This window comes from Scyliorhinus torazame, chromosome 22 (genome assembly GCF_047496885.1).
Source record: "Scyliorhinus torazame isolate Kashiwa2021f chromosome 22, sScyTor2.1, whole genome shotgun sequence".
Classification (NCBI taxonomy): Eukaryota; Metazoa; Chordata; class Chondrichthyes; order Carcharhiniformes; family Scyliorhinidae; genus Scyliorhinus; species Scyliorhinus torazame.
In genome coordinates, this window is record NC_092728.1 from 16,837,355 (window position 1) to 16,852,900 (window position 15,546).

The window sequence follows — 15,546 nt, forward strand, 5'->3', positions numbered from 1 at the left end:
CTACCTGCATAAATCATCTTTGTGACCTCCTCGAAAAACTCTATCAAGTTAGTGAGACATGACCTCCCCTTCACAAAACCATGCTGCCTCTCACTAGTGTGTCCATTTGCTTCCAAATGGGAGTAGATCCTGTCTCGAAGAATTCTCTCCAGTAATTTCCCTACCACTGACATAAGGCTCACCAGCCTGTAGTTCCCTGGATTATCCTTGCTACCCTTCTTAATGCAAGGAACAACATTGGCTATTCGCCAGTCCACCGGGACATCACCGGAAGACAGTGAGGATCCAAAGATTTCTGTCAAGGCCTCAGCAATTTCCTCTCTAGCCTCCTTCAGTATTCTGGGGTAGATCCCATCAGACCCTGGGGACTTATCTACCTTAATATTTTTCAAGACGCCCAACACCTCGTCTTTTTGGATCTCAGTGTGACCCAGGCTATCTACACACCCTTCTCCAGACTCAACATCTACCAATTCCTTCTCTTTGGTGAATACTGATGCAAAGTATTCATTTAGTACCTCGCCCATTTCCTCTGGCTCCACACAGATTCCCTTGCTTATCCTTCAGTGGGCCAACCCTTTCCCTGGCTACCCTCTTGCTTTTTATGTACGTGTAAAAAGCCTTGGGATTTTCCTTAACCCTATTTGCCAATGACTTTTCGTGTCCCCTTTTAGCCCTCCTGACTCCTTGCGTAAGTTCCTTCCTACTTTCCTTATATTCCACACAGGCTTCGTCTGTTCCCAGCCTTCTAGCCCTGACAAATGCTCCTTTTTCTTTTTGACGAGGCCTACAATATCTCTCGTTATCCAAGGTTCCCGAAAATTGCCGTATTTATCCTTCTTCCTCACAGGAACATGCCGGTCCTGAATTCCTTTCAACTGACACTTGAAAGCTTCCCACATGTCACATGTTGATTTACTCTCAAACATCCGCCCCCAATCTAGGTTCTTCAGTTCCCGCCTAATATTGTTATAATTAGCCTTCCCCCAATTTAGCACATTCACCCTAGGACCACTCTTATCCTTGTCCACCAGCACTTTAAAACTTACTGAATTGTGGTCACTGTTCCCGAAATGCTCCTCTACTGAAACTTCTACCACCTGGCCGGGCTCATTCCCCAATACCAGGTCCAGTACAGCCCCCTTCCCTAGTTGGACTGTTTACATATTGTTTTAAGAAGCCCTCCTGGATGCTCCTTACAAACTCCGCCCTGTCTAAGCCCCTGGCACTAAGTGAGTCCCAGTCAATATTGGGGAAGTTGAAGTCTCCCATCACAACAACCCTGTTGTTTTTACTCTTTTCCAAAATCTGTCTACCTATCTGCTCCTCTATCTCCTGCTGGCTGTTGGGAGGCCTGTAGTAAACCCCCAACATTGTGACTGCACCCTTCTTATTCCTGATCTCTACCCATATAGCCTCACTGCCCTCTGAGGTGTCCTCCCATAGTACAGCTGTGATATTCTCCCTAACTAGTAGCGCAACTCCGCCACCCCTTTTACATCCCCCTCTATCCCGCCTGAAACATCTAAATCCTGGAACGTTTAGCTGCCAATCCTGCCCTTCCCTCAACCAGGTTTCTGTAATGGCAACAACATCATAGTTCCAAGTACTAATCCAAGCTCTAAGTTCATCTGCCTTACTCGTAATACTTCTTGCATTAAAACATATTCACTTCAGGCCACCAGACCCGCTGTGTTCAGCAACTTCACCCTGTCTGCTCTGCCTCAGAGCCACACTGTCCCTATTCCCTAGTTCTCCCTCAATGCTCTCACCTTTCAACCTATTGCTCCCGTGCCCACCCCCCTGCCATACTAGTTTAAACTCTCCCATGTGACACTAGCAAACCTCGCGGCCAGGATATTTATGCCTCTCCAGTTTAGATGCAACCCGTCCTTCTTATATAGGTCACACCTGCCCGGAAGAGCTCCCAGTGGTCCAGATAACGGAAACCCTCCCTCCTACACCAGTTGTTTAGCCACATGTTTAGCTGCTCTATCTTCCTCTTTCTAGCCTCACTGGCATGTGGCACAGGGAGTAATCCCGAGATTACAACCCTAGAGGTCCTGTCTTTTAACTTTCTGCCTAGCTCCCTGAACTCCTGCTGCAGGACCACATGCCCCTTCCTGCCTAATTCGTTAGTACCAATATGTACAACGACCTCTGCCTCCCCCTTCAGGATGCCCTCTACCCATTCGGAGACATCCTGGACCCTGGCACCAGGGAGGCAACGTACCATCCTGGGGTCTCTTTCACGTCCACAGAAGCGCCTATCTGTGCCCCTGACTATAGAGTCCCCTATTACTATTGCTCTTCTGCGCTTTGACCCTCCCTTCTGAACATCAGAGCCAGCCGTGGTGCCACTGCTCTGGCTGCTGTTGTTTTCCCCTGATAGGCTAAACCCCCCCCGACAGTATCCAAAGGGGTATACCTGTTCGAGAGGGGGACAACCACAGGGGATTCCTGTACTGACTGCCTGCCCTTGAAGTTGATGGTTTATTTTTTTTTCTTGGGGGAAGGTGTCATGTGAGAGTACCTTTAAGAAATGGGTGTTTATAAATGGGTGTGTATATAAGCGATTAGTTCAAAGATGTGCAGGTTAAGTGGATTGGCCGTGATAAATTGCCTTTAGTGTCCAAAATTGCCCGTAGTGTTGGGTGGGGTTACTGGGTTATGGGGATAGGGTGGAGGTGTTGACCTTGGGTAGGGTGTGTTTTAGTTTCGTTTTCAGTGTTGGAGCTGAAGCCAGACAGAGCAGGTGTTCTGCTGTTCTCTCTGCCATCAAAAGACTATCTCTTGATCATTTGGTGAATTCAGACTTAAAAATATTTTCAGTAGTGACTTTAACCTGATGTGCTTCTCATAAAGGTTTTGTTTTTAAGTCGTATGGTTGTTAAAAGGAAAGCTTAAAGGATTACTTAGTGTTGTATTCTTTGGGCGGTGTATTTGAATTGATGGTTGCTAAGCTGTTCACTGTATGTTTTAAAAAGGTTAACTTGAGTTCATAGAATAAACATTGTTTTGCTTAAAAAAAAACGTTTCCATTTCTGCTGTCCCACACCTGTAGAGTGGGCCGTGTGCTCCCCATACCACAATCTATTAAAAGTTGTGGGTCAGGGGAACTCCATCATACATTTTGGGGTTCTCTAAACCCTGTCCCATAACACCTTAGTGGAGGGGCCAATGAATAGGGAGGGGAATAGATTTAAGGTCAGGGGTGGGAGATTTCAAGGGGATTTGAGCCAAACCCTTTGCACCCGGAGGGCGATGGGAGTCTGGAACCCGCTGCCTGAAAGGGTGGTGGGGGCGGGAACCCTCACAACCTGTAAGAAGCATTTTAAGGAGGGGGCTCGAAATGCCGCAGCGTACGGACTGAGTGCTGGAAAATGGGTTGGGAATAGATAGCGAGTTGATGGGCGGCATGGACCCAATGGGCCTCTTTCTCTGCTTAAAACTCTACGACTCAGCCCCTTGGCAAAGACAGGCAACACGTGGTCATTCAATGCCTCGGCCAGGTTCCCCAGCCTCCCCCTGTAAACCCCCTTCTTGGTGCCCATCGGGCCTTGTTCGCTCCCTTTGATGCCCCTTTTCACGATCGATCCGATTTTCAGGATGAAGTCGTCATGGCGTGGGGGGCGGGCGGTGGGGGGGGGACGAGTACAAGGGTTGATGGCGGGGAAGCTCCACTGCTGATCAGGTGTCTGGAACATAATAATAATCGCTTATTGTGACAAGTAGGCTTCAATTAAGTTATTGTGAAAAGCCGCTAGTCGCCACATTCCGGCGCCTGTTCGGGGAGGCCGGTACGGGAATCGAACCGTGCTGCTGGCCTTGTTCTGCGTTACAAGCCCGCTGTTTAGCCCACTGTGCTAAACCCGCCCTTGGCGCCCACTCCCCGTGAAGGGTGGGACCTCCTTTTCCAAGGTGGTGGAGGGACGACAGAGGGCACAGCATCCATTGCCCGTGAAGAGAGGGGGTCTTCCTTTCCCAAGATGGCAGAGGGTTGGACAGCGGATAGAGGGTGCAATCCCAGTGATAGGGGGGGCCTCCTTTACAAAGATGGCGGCCAGAGGCGCGGTCTCTGACGCCCTTTGCAAAGATGGCGAACAGGTCGGGTGGGCATAATGCGGAGATGGCGGCGTTGGACTGGGGTGAGCAAAGTAAGAAGTCTTACAACAACAGGTTAAAGTCCAACAGGTTTGTTTCGAATCGCTAAACTTTCGGAGCGCTGCTCCTTCCTCGAAACAAACCTGTTGGACTGGAACCTGGTGGTGGGGAGGGGGAAAAAAGGCCTTACAAAGATGGCTGCGGATACACGTTGTCCTATCACAGTGACGGTGAGTCTCCTTTACAAGATGGTGACAGCAATAAGCTCGAACAGATGGCGTCCAGGCGCGGTGGGAGGAACAAAGATGGCGACAACCACCCGGTTATTGACAAGCCCCTTTACAAAGATGGCGCAGGTGGCCCGGGACCCAACGAGCAGAAGGTAACTTTTAGAAAGATGGCGCACGGCCGCACGCCCCTTGACAAAGATGGCGCCGGAGGCAGGCCCAACCCAGGAGGAGATCACCTTTACAAAGATGGCGACCCCGCGCCGGAACCGAAGGCGGTAGCAGCGGCGCCTCTCCTTGACCAAGATGGTGGCCCGGCGCCTCGGAGGACCAACGGGGCTGCGCCGTCTCTGAGGGAAGGACGGAGCGGGACAGCGGAGCGAAGGAGAAGGTTCGAGAATCGGTGAGAGACAGCGGGGAATAGTCACTGGGGTGCAACGCCCCGCTCCCTCACCCCCCCCCACCCCCCCCCCACCCTCCCCCTGCCCCCCCCCACACCCCCCCTGCCCCCCCCCCGCTCCCCCCCCACCCCCCTGCCCCCCCCACCCCCCCCTGCCCCCCCCCACACCCCCCCTGCCCCCCCCACACACCCCCCCTGCCCCCCCCCCGCTCCCCCCACCCCCCCCTGCCCCCCCCCACACCCCCCTGCCCCCCCCACACACCCCCCTGCCCCCCCCACACACCCCCCCTGCCCCCCCCACCCCCCCTGCCCCCCCCACCCCCCTGCCCCCCCCACACCCCCCCTGCCCCCCCCACCCCCTGCCCCCCCCCCCCACACCCCCCTGCCCCCCCCCCGCTCCCCCCACACACCCCTGCCCCCCCCACCCCCCTGCCCCCCCCACCCCCCTGCCCCCCCCACCCCCCCCACCCCCCACACCCCCCCTGCCCCCCCCCCGCTCCCCCACACCCCCCTGCCCCCCCACACCCCCCTGCCCCCCCCCCACACCCCCCCTGCCCCCCCCCCGCTCCCCCTGCCCCCCCCCACCCCCTGCCCCCCCCCCACACCCCCCCCTGCCCCCCCCACCGCCTCCCCCCCACCCCCCTGCCCCCCCCACCCCTGCCCCCCCCCCCCCCAGCCCCCCCCCCCCCTGCCCCCCCCCCCCCCCCCCTGCGCACCCCCTGCCCCCCCCCCCACACACCCCCCCCACCCCCCTGCCCACCCCACCCCCCTGCCCACCCCACCCCCCTGCCCCCCCCACCCCCCTGCCCCCTGCCCACCCCCTGCCCCCTCCACACCCCCCTGCCCCCCCCACACCCCCCTGCCCCCCCACACCCCCCTGCCCCCCCACACCCCCCTGCCCCCCCACCCCCCTGCCCCCCCCCAACCCCCCTGCCCCCCCCCACAGCCCCCTGTCCCCCCCCAACACCCCCCTGCCCCCCCCACACCCCCCTGCCCCCCCACACCCCCCTGCCCCCCCCACACCCCACTGCCCCCCCCACACCCCCCTGCCCCCCCCGCTCCGCCCACCCCCCCCGCTCCCCCCCACACCCCCCTGCCCCCCCCACACCCCCCCTGCCCCCCCCACACCCCCCCTGCCCCCCCACACACCCCCGCCCCCCCCACACCCCCCTGCCCCCCCACACCCCCCTGCCCCCCCACACCCCCCTGCCCCCCCACACCCCCCTGCCCCCCCCACCCCCCTGCCCCCCCCACACCCCCCTGCCCCCCCCACACCCCCCTGCGCCCCCCACACCCCCTGCCCCCCACACCCCCCTGCCACCCCCCTGCCCCCCCCACCCCCCTGCCCCCCCCACACCCCCTGCCCCCCCCACACACCCCCTGCCCCCCCCACACACCCCCTGCCCCCCCCACACACCCCCTGCCCCCCCCCACACACCCCCTGCCCCCCCCACACACCCCTGCCCCCCCCACACACCCCCTGCCCCCCCCACACACCCCCTGCCCCCACCACACACCCCTGCCCCCCACCCCCTCTGCCCCCCACCCCCTCTGCCCCCCCCACCCCCTCTGCCCCCCCACCCCCTCTGCCCCCCCCACCCCCCCTGCCCCCCGCCCCCCCTGCCCCCCCACCCCCCCACACCCCCCCTGCCCCCCCCCACACCCCCTGCCCCCTCACACCCCCCCCTGCCCCCCCTGCCCCCCCCACCCCCCACCACACACCCCCTGCCCCCCCCCACACCACCCCCACCCCCCCGCACACACCCCCCACCCCCCTGCCCCCCCACCCCCCTGCCCCCCCACCCCCCCGCTCCCCCCCCCCACCAGCCCACAACCCCCTGCCCCCCCACGCCCCCCCTGCCCCCCCCACACCTTCCCTGCCCCCCCTGCTCCCCCACCTCCCCTGCCCCCACCCCCTACCCCCCCACACCCCCCTGCCCCCCCCACAGCCCCCTGCCCCCCCAACACCCCCTGCCCCCCCCACACCCCCCTGCCCCCCCCACACCCCCCTGCCCCCCCCACACTCCCCTGCCCCCCCGCTCCGCCCCACCCCCCCTGCCCCCCCCACACCCCCCCCTGCCCCCCTCACCCCCCCTGCCCCCCCACACCCCCTCTGCCCCCCCACACACCCCCTGCCCCCCCCACACACCCCCCTGCCCCCACACACCCCCTGCCCCGACCCCCCCCTGCCCACACCCCCCTGCCCCGATCCCCACACCCCCCTGCCCCCCCCCCCCACACCCCATCCCCAACAGTGAGTTACAGACTGGAATCTAATCGAGGGGTTCGGGGTGGTTTATATATAGAATAACAGATACCCGGGAGTGAGTTACAGACTGGAATCGAATCGAGGGGTTCGGGGTGGTTTATATATAGAATAACAGATACCCGGGAGTGAGTTACAGACTGGAATCTAATCGAGGGGTTCAGGGTGGTTTATATAAAGGATAACAGATACCCGGGAGTGAGTTACAGACTGGAATCTAATCGAGGGGTTCGGGGTGGTTTATATATCGAATAACAGATACCCGGGAGTGAGTTACACACTGGAATCTAATCGAGGGGTTCGGGGTGGTTTTATATAGAATAACAGATACCCGGGAATGAGTTACAGACTGGAATCTAATCGAGGGGTTCGGGGTGGTTTATATATAGAATAACAGATACCCGGGAGTGAGTTACAGACTGGAATCTAATCGAGGGGTTCGGGGCGGTTTATATATAGAATAACAGATACCCGGGAGTGAGTTACAGACTGGAATCTAATCGAGGGGTTCGGGGTGGTTTATATATCGAATAACAGATACCCGGGAGTGAGTTACAGACTGGAATCTAATCGAGCGGCTCGGGGTGGTTTATATATCGAATTACAGATACCCGGGAGTGAGTTACAGACTGGAATCTAATCGAGTGGTTCAGGGTGGTTTATATATAGAATAACAGATACCTGGGAGTGAGTTACAGACTGGAATCTAATCGAGGGGTTCGGGGTGGTTTATATATCGAATAAGAGATACCCGGGAGTGAGTTACAGACTGGAATCTAATCGATGGGTTTGGGGTGGTTTACATATAGAATAACAGATACCCGGGAGTGAGTTACAGACTGGAATCTAATCGATGGGTTTGGGGTGGTTTACATATAGAATAACAGATACCCGGGAGTGAGTTACAGACTGGAATCTAATCGATGGGTTTGGGGTGGTTTACATAGAGAATAACAGATACCTGGGAGTGAGTTACAGACTGGAATCTAATCGAGTGGTTCAGGGTGGTTTATACATAGAATAACAGATACCTGGGAGTGAGTTACAGACTGGAATCTAATCGAGGGGTTCGGGGTGGTTTATATATCGAATAACAGATACCCCGGAGTCAGTTACAGACCCGGGAGTGAGTTACAGACTGGAATCTAATCGATGGGTTTGGGGTGGTTTACATAGAGAATAACAGATACCCGGGAGTGAGTTACAGACTGGAATCTAATCGAGTGGTTCAGGGTGGTTTATACATAGAATAACAGATACCTGGGAGTGAGTTACAGACTGGAATCTAATCGAGGGGTTCGGGGTGGTTTATATATCGAATTACAGATACCCGGGAGTGAGTTACAGACTGGAATCTAATCGAGGTGTTCGGGGTGGTTTATATATAGAATAACAGATACCCGGGAGTGAGTTACAGACTGGAATCTAATCGAGGTGTTCGGGGTGGTTTATATATAGAATAACAGATACGCGGGAGTGAGTTACAGACTGGAATCTAATCGAGGGGTTCGGGGTGGTTTATATATAGAATAACAGATACCCGGGAGTGAGTTACAGACTGGAATCTAATCGAGGGGTTCGGGGTGGTTTATATATCGAATAACAGATACCCGGGAGTGAGTTACAGACTGGAATCTAATCGAGCGGCTCGGGGTGGTTTATATATCGAATAACAGATACCCGGGAGTAAGTTACAAACTGGAATCTAATCGAGAGGCTCGGGGTGGTTTATATATAGAATTACAGATACCCGGGAGTGAGTTACAGACTGGAATCTAATCGAGGGGTTCGGGGTGGTTTATATATAGAATAACAGATACCCGGGAGTGAGTTACAGACTGGAATCTAATCGAGGGGTTTGGGGTGGTTTATATATAGACTAACAGATACCTGGGAGTGAGATACAGACTGGAATCTAATCGAGGGGTTCGGGGTGGTTTATATATAGAATAACAGATACCCGGGAGTGAGTTACAGACTGGAATCTAATCGAGGGGTTCAGGATATTTTATATATAGAATAACAGATACCCGGGAGTGAGTAGCAGACTGGAAACTAATCGAGGGGTTCGGGGTGGTTTATATAGAGAATAACAGATACCCGGGAGTGAGTTACAGACAGGAATCTAATCGAGGGGTTCGGCGTGGTTTATATATAGAATAACAGATACCCGGGAGTGAGTTACAGACTGGAATCTAATCGAGGGGTTCGGGGTGGTTTATATTTAGAATAACAGATTCCCGGGAATGAGTTTCAGACTGGAATCTAATCGAGGTGTTCGGGGTGATTTATATATAGAATAACAGATACCCGGGAGTGAGTTACAGACTGGAATCAAATGGAGGGGTTCGGGGTGATTTATATATCGAATAACAGATACCCGGGAGTGAGTTACAGACTGGAATTTAATCGAGGGGCTCGGGGTGGTTTATATATAGAATAACAGATACCCGGGAGTGAGTTACAGACTGGAATCTAATCGATGGGTTTGGGGTGGTTTAAATATAGAATAACAGATACCCGATAGTGAGTTACAGACTGGAATCTAATCGATGGGTTTGGGGTGGTTTACATATAGAATAACAGATACCCGGGAGTGAGTTACACACTGGAATCTAATCGAAGTGTTCGTGGTGGTTTATATATAGAATAACAGATACCCGGGAGTGATTTACAGACTGGAATCTAATCGAGGGGTTCGGGGTGGTTTATATATAGAATAACAGATACCCGGGAGTGAGTTACCGACTGGAATCTAATCGAGGGGTTCGGGGTGGTTTATATATAGAATAACAGATACCCGGGAGTGAGTTACAGACTGGAATCTAATCGATGGGTTTGGGGTGGTTTACAGATAGAATAACAGATACCCGGGAGTGAGTTACAGACTGGAATCTAATCGATGGGTTTGGGGTGGTTTATATATAGAATAACAGATACCCGGGAGTGAGTTACAGACTGGAATCTAATCGAGCGGCTCGGGGTGGTTTATATATAGAATTACAGATACCCGGGAGTGAGTTACAGACTGGAATCTAATCGAGTGGCTCGGGGTGGTTTATATATAGAATAACAGATACCCGGGAGTGAGTTACAGACTGGAATTTAATCGAGGGGCTCGGGGTGGTTTATATATAGAATAACAGATACCCGGGAGTGAGTTACAGACTGGAATCTAATCGATGGGTTTGGGGTGGTTTACATATAGAATAACAGATACCCGATAGTGAGTTACAGACTGGAATCTAATCGATGGGTTTGGGGTGGTTTACATATAGAATAACAGATACCCGGGAGTGAGTTACACACTGGAATCTAATCGAAGTGTTCGTGGTGGTTTATATATAGAATAACAGATACCCGGGAGTGATTTACAGACTGGAATCTAATCGGGTTCGGGGTGGTTTATATATAGAATAACAGATACCCGGGAGTGAGTTACCGACTGGAATCTAATCGAGGGGTTCGGGGTGGTTTATATATAGAATAACAGATACCCGGGAGTGAGTTACAGACTGGAATCTAATCGATGGGTTTGGGGTGGTTTACATATAGAATAACAGATACCCGGGAGTGAGTTACAGACTGGAATCTAATCGAAGTGTTCGTGGTGGTTTATATAAAGAATAACAGATACCCGGGAGTGAGTTACAGACTGGAATCTAATCGAGCGGCTCGGGGTGGTTTATATATAGAATTACAGATACCCGGGAGTGAGTTACAGACTGGAATCTAATCGAGGGCTTCGGGGTGGTTTATATATAGAATAACAGATACCAGGGAGTGAGTTACAGACTGGAATCTAAGCGAGGGGTTTGGGGTGGTTTATATATAGAATAACAGATACCCGGGAGTGAGGTACAGACTGGAATCTAATCGAGGGGTTCGGGGTGGTTTATATATAGAATAACAGATACCCGGGAGTGAGTTACCGACTGGAATCTAATCGAGGGGTTCGGGGTGCTTTATATATAGAATAACAGATACCCGGGAGTGAGTTACAGACTGGAATCTAATCGATGGGTTTGGGGTGGTTTACATATAGAATAACAGATACCCGGGAGTGAGTTACAGACTGGAATCTAATCGAGGGGTTCAGGGTGGTTTATATATAGAATTACAGATACCCGGGAGTGAGTTACAGACTGGAATCTAATCGAGGGCTTCGGGGTGGTTTATATATAGAATAACAGATACCAGGGAGTGAGTTACAGACTGGAATCTAAGCGAGGGGTTTGGGGTGGTTTATATATAGAATAACAGATACCAGGGAGTGAGTTACAGACTGGAATCTAAGCGAGGGGTTTGGGGTGGTTTATATATAGAATATCAGATACCCGGGAGTGAGTTACAGACTGGAATCTAATCGAAGTGTTCGTGGTGGTTTATATATAGAATTACAGATACCCGGGAGTGAGTTACAGACTGGAATCTAATCGAGGGCTTCGGGGTGGTTTATATATAGAATAACAGATACCAGGGAGTGAGTTACAGACTGGAATCTAAGCGAGGGGTTTGGGGTGGTTTATATATAGAATAACAGATACCCGGGAGTGAGGTACAGACTGGAATCTAATCGAGGGGTTCGGGGTGGTTTATATATAGAATAACAGATACCCGGGAGTGAGTTACAGACTGGAATCTAATCGAGGGGTTCGGGGTGGTTTTTCTAGGATAACAGATACCCGGGAGTGAGTTACAGACTGGAATCTAATCGAGGGGTTTGGGGTGGTTTATATATACAATAGCAGATTACCGGGAGTGAGTTACAGACTGGAATCTAATCGAGGGGTTCAGGGTGGTTTATATATAGAATAACAGATACCCGGGAGTGAGTTACAGACTGGAAACTAATCGAGGGGTTCGGGGTGGTTTATATATAGAATAGCAGATTACCGGGAGTGAGTTACAGACTGGAATCTAATCGAGGGGTTCAGGGTGGTTTATATATAGAATAACAGATACCCGGGAGTGAGTTACAGACTGGAATCTAGTAGAGGGGTTCGGAGTAGTTTATATATAGAATAACAGATACCCGGGAGTGAGTTACAGACTGGAACCTAATCGAGGGGTTCGGGGTGCTTTATATATAGAATAACAGATATCCGGGAGTGAGTTACAGACTGGAATCTAATCAAGGGGTTCGGAGTAGTTTATATATAGAATAACAGATACCCGGGAGTGAGTTACAGACTGGAACCTAATCGAGGGGTTCGGGGTGCTTTATATATAGAATAACAGATACCCGGGAGTGAGTTACAGACTGGAATCTAATCAAGGGGTTCGGAGTGGTTTATATATAGAATAACAGATACCCGGGAGTGAGTTACAAACTGGAATCTAATCGAGGGGTTTGGGGTGATTTATATATCGAATAACAGATACCCGGGAGTGAGTTACAGACTGGAATCTAATCGAGGGGTTCAAGATGGTTTATATATAGAATAACAGATACCCGGGAGTGAGTTACAGACTGGAATCTAATCGAGGGTTTCCGGGTGGTTTATATATAGAATAACAGATACCCGGGAGTGAGTTACAGACTGGAATCTAATCGAGGGGCTCGGGGTGGTTTATATATAGAATAACAGATACCCGGAAGTGAGTTACAGACTGGAATCTAATCGAGGGGTTCGGGGTGGTTTATATATAGAATAACAGATACGCGGGAGTGAGTTACAGACTGGAATCTAATCGAGGGGTTCGGGGTGGTTTATATATAGAATAACAGATACCCGGGAGTGAGTTACAGACTGGAATCTAATCGAGGGGTTCGAGGTGGTTTATATATAGAATAACAGATACCCGGGAATGAGTTACAGACTGGAATCTAATCGAGGGGTTCGGGGTGGTTTATATATAGAATAACGGATACCCGGGAGTGAGTTACAGACTGGAATCTAATCGAGGGGTTCGGGGTGGTTTATATATAGAATAACGGATACCCGGTAGTGAGTTACAGGCTGGAATCTAATCGAGGGGTTCGGGGTGGTTTATATTTAGAATAACAGATTCCCTGGAATGAGTTACAGACTGGAATCTAATCGAGGTGTTCGGGGTGATTTATATATAGAATAACAGATACCCGGGTGTGAGTTACAGACTGGAATCTAATCGAGGGGTTCGGGGTGATTTATATATCGAATAACAGATACCCGGGAGTGAGTTACAGACTGGAATCTAATCGAGGGGCTCGGCGTGGTTTATATATAGAATAACAGATACCCGGGAGTGAGTTACAGACTGGAATCTAATCGATGGGTTTGGGGTGGTTTACATATAGAATAACAGATACCCGGGAGTGAGTTAACGACTGGAATCTAATCGAGTGGTTCAGGGTGGTTTATATATAGAATAACAGATACCTGGGAGTGAGTTACAGACTGGAATGTAATCGAGGGGTTCGGGGTGGTTTATATATAGAATTACAGATACCCGGGAGTGAGTTACAGACTGGAATCTAATCGATGGGTTTGGGGTGGTTTACATATAGAATAACAGATACCCGGGAGTGAGTTACAGACTGGAATCTAATCGATGGGTTTGGGGTGGTTTACATATAGAATAACAGATACCCGATAGTGAGTTACAGACTGGAATCTAATCGATGGGTTTGGGGTGGTTTACATATAGAATAACAGATACCCGGGAGTGAGTTACACACTGGAATCTAATCGAAGTGTTCGTGGTGGTTTATATATAGAATAACAGATACCCGGGAGTGATTTACAGACTGGAATCTAATCGAGGGGTTCGGGGTGGTTTATATATAGAATAACAGATACCCGGGAGTGAGTTACCGACTGGAATCTAATCGAGGGGTTCGGGGTGGTTTATATATAGAATAACAGATACCCGGGAGTGAGTTACAGACTGGAATCTAATCGATGGGTTTGGGGTGGTTTACATATAGAATAACAGATACCCGGCAGTGAGTTACAGACTGGAATCTAATCGAAGTGTTCGTGGTGGTTTATATAAAGAATAACAGATACCCGGGAGTGAGTTACAGACTGGAATCTAATCGAGAGGCTCGGGGTGGTTTATATATAGAATTACAGATACCCGGGAGTGAGTTACAGACTGGAATCTAATCGAGGGCTTCGGGGTGGTTTATATATAGAATAACAGATACCCGGGAGTGAGGTACAGACTGGAATCTAATCGAGGGGTTCGGGGTGGTTTATATATAGAATAACAGATACCCGGGAGTGAGTTACCGACTGGAATCTAATCGAGGGGTTCGGGGTGGTTTATATATAGAATAACAGATACCCGGGAGTGAGTTACAGACTGGAATCTAATCGATGGGTTTGGGGTGGTTTACATATAGAATAACAGATACCCGGGAGTGAGTTACAGACTGGAATCTAATCGAGGGGTTCAGGGTGGTTTATATATAGAATTACAGATACCCGGGAGTGAGTTACAGACTGGAATCTAATCGAGGGCTTCGGGGTGGTTTATATATAGAATAACAGATACCAGGGAGTGAGTTACAGACTGGAATCTAAGCGAGGGGTTTGGGGTGGTTTATATATAGAATAACAGAAACCAGGGAGTGAGTTACAGACTGGAATCTAAGCGAGGGGTTTGGGGTGGTTTATATATAGAATATCAGATACCCGGGAGTGAGTTACAGACTGGAATCTAATCGAAGTGTTCGTGGTGGTTTATATATAGAATTACAGATACCCGGGAGTGAGTTACAGACTGGAATCTAATCGAGGGCTTCGGGGTGGTTTATATATAGAATAACAGAGACCAGGGAGTGAGTTACAGACTGGAATCTAAGCGAGGGGTTTGGGGTGGTTTATATATAGAATAACAGATACCCGGGAGTGAGGTACAGACTGGAATCTAATCGAGGGGTTCGGGGTGGTTTATATATAGAATAACAGATACCCGGGAGTGAGTTACAGACTGGAATCTAATCGAGGGGTTCGGGGTGGTTTTTCTAGGATAACAGATACCCGGGAGTGAGTTACAGACTGGAATCTAATCGAGGGGTTTGGGGTGGTTTATATATACAATAGCAGATTACCGGGAGTGAGTTACAGACTGGAATCTAATCGAGGGGTTCAGGGTGGTTTATATATAGAATAACAGATACCCGGGAGTGAGTTACAGACTGGAAACTAATCGAGGGGTTCGGGGTGGTTTATATATAGAATAGCAGATTACCGGGAGTGAGTTACAGACTGGAATCTAATCGAGGGGTTCAGGGTGGTTTATATATAGAATAACAGATACCCGGGAGTGAGTTACAGACTGGAATCTAGTAGAGGGGTTCGGAGTAGTTTATATAGAGAATAACAGATACCCGGGAGTGAGTTACAGACTGGAACCTAATCGAGGGGTTCGGGGTGCTTTATATATAGAATAACAGATATCCGGGAGTGAGTTACAGACTGGAACCTAATCGAGGGGTTCGGGGTGCTTTATATATAGAATAACAGATACCCGGGAGTGAGTTACAGACTGGAATCTAATCAAGGGGTTCGGAGTGGTTTATATATAGAATAACAGATACCCGGGAGTGAGTTACA

The 15,546-nt window shown here is 51.4% G+C and overlaps 2 protein-coding genes across 3 annotated transcripts in view; one reads left to right on the forward strand and one right to left on the reverse strand.

Annotated features, from left to right (window-relative positions):
• Positions 1-15,546, reverse strand: part of atp2b4 (ATPase plasma membrane Ca2+ transporting 4) — a 386,143-nt gene that overhangs the window by 240,635 nt on the left and 129,962 nt on the right. The window lies entirely within an intron of this gene.
• The window catches only part of LOC140398937 (uncharacterized), a 40,222-nt gene continuing 29,162 nt past the window's right edge, over positions 4,487-15,546 (forward strand). Inside the window, exon 1 of one of the 2 annotated variants that reach the window (XM_072487924.1) lies at positions 4,487-4,734. In XM_072487924.1, coding sequence (XP_072344025.1) covers positions 4,502-4,734 — 233 coding nt within the window. In that variant the 5' untranslated portion in view covers positions 4,487-4,501. The remainder of the gene's footprint in view (positions 4,735-15,546) is intronic. The other variant, XM_072487925.1, reaches the window with a different exon arrangement.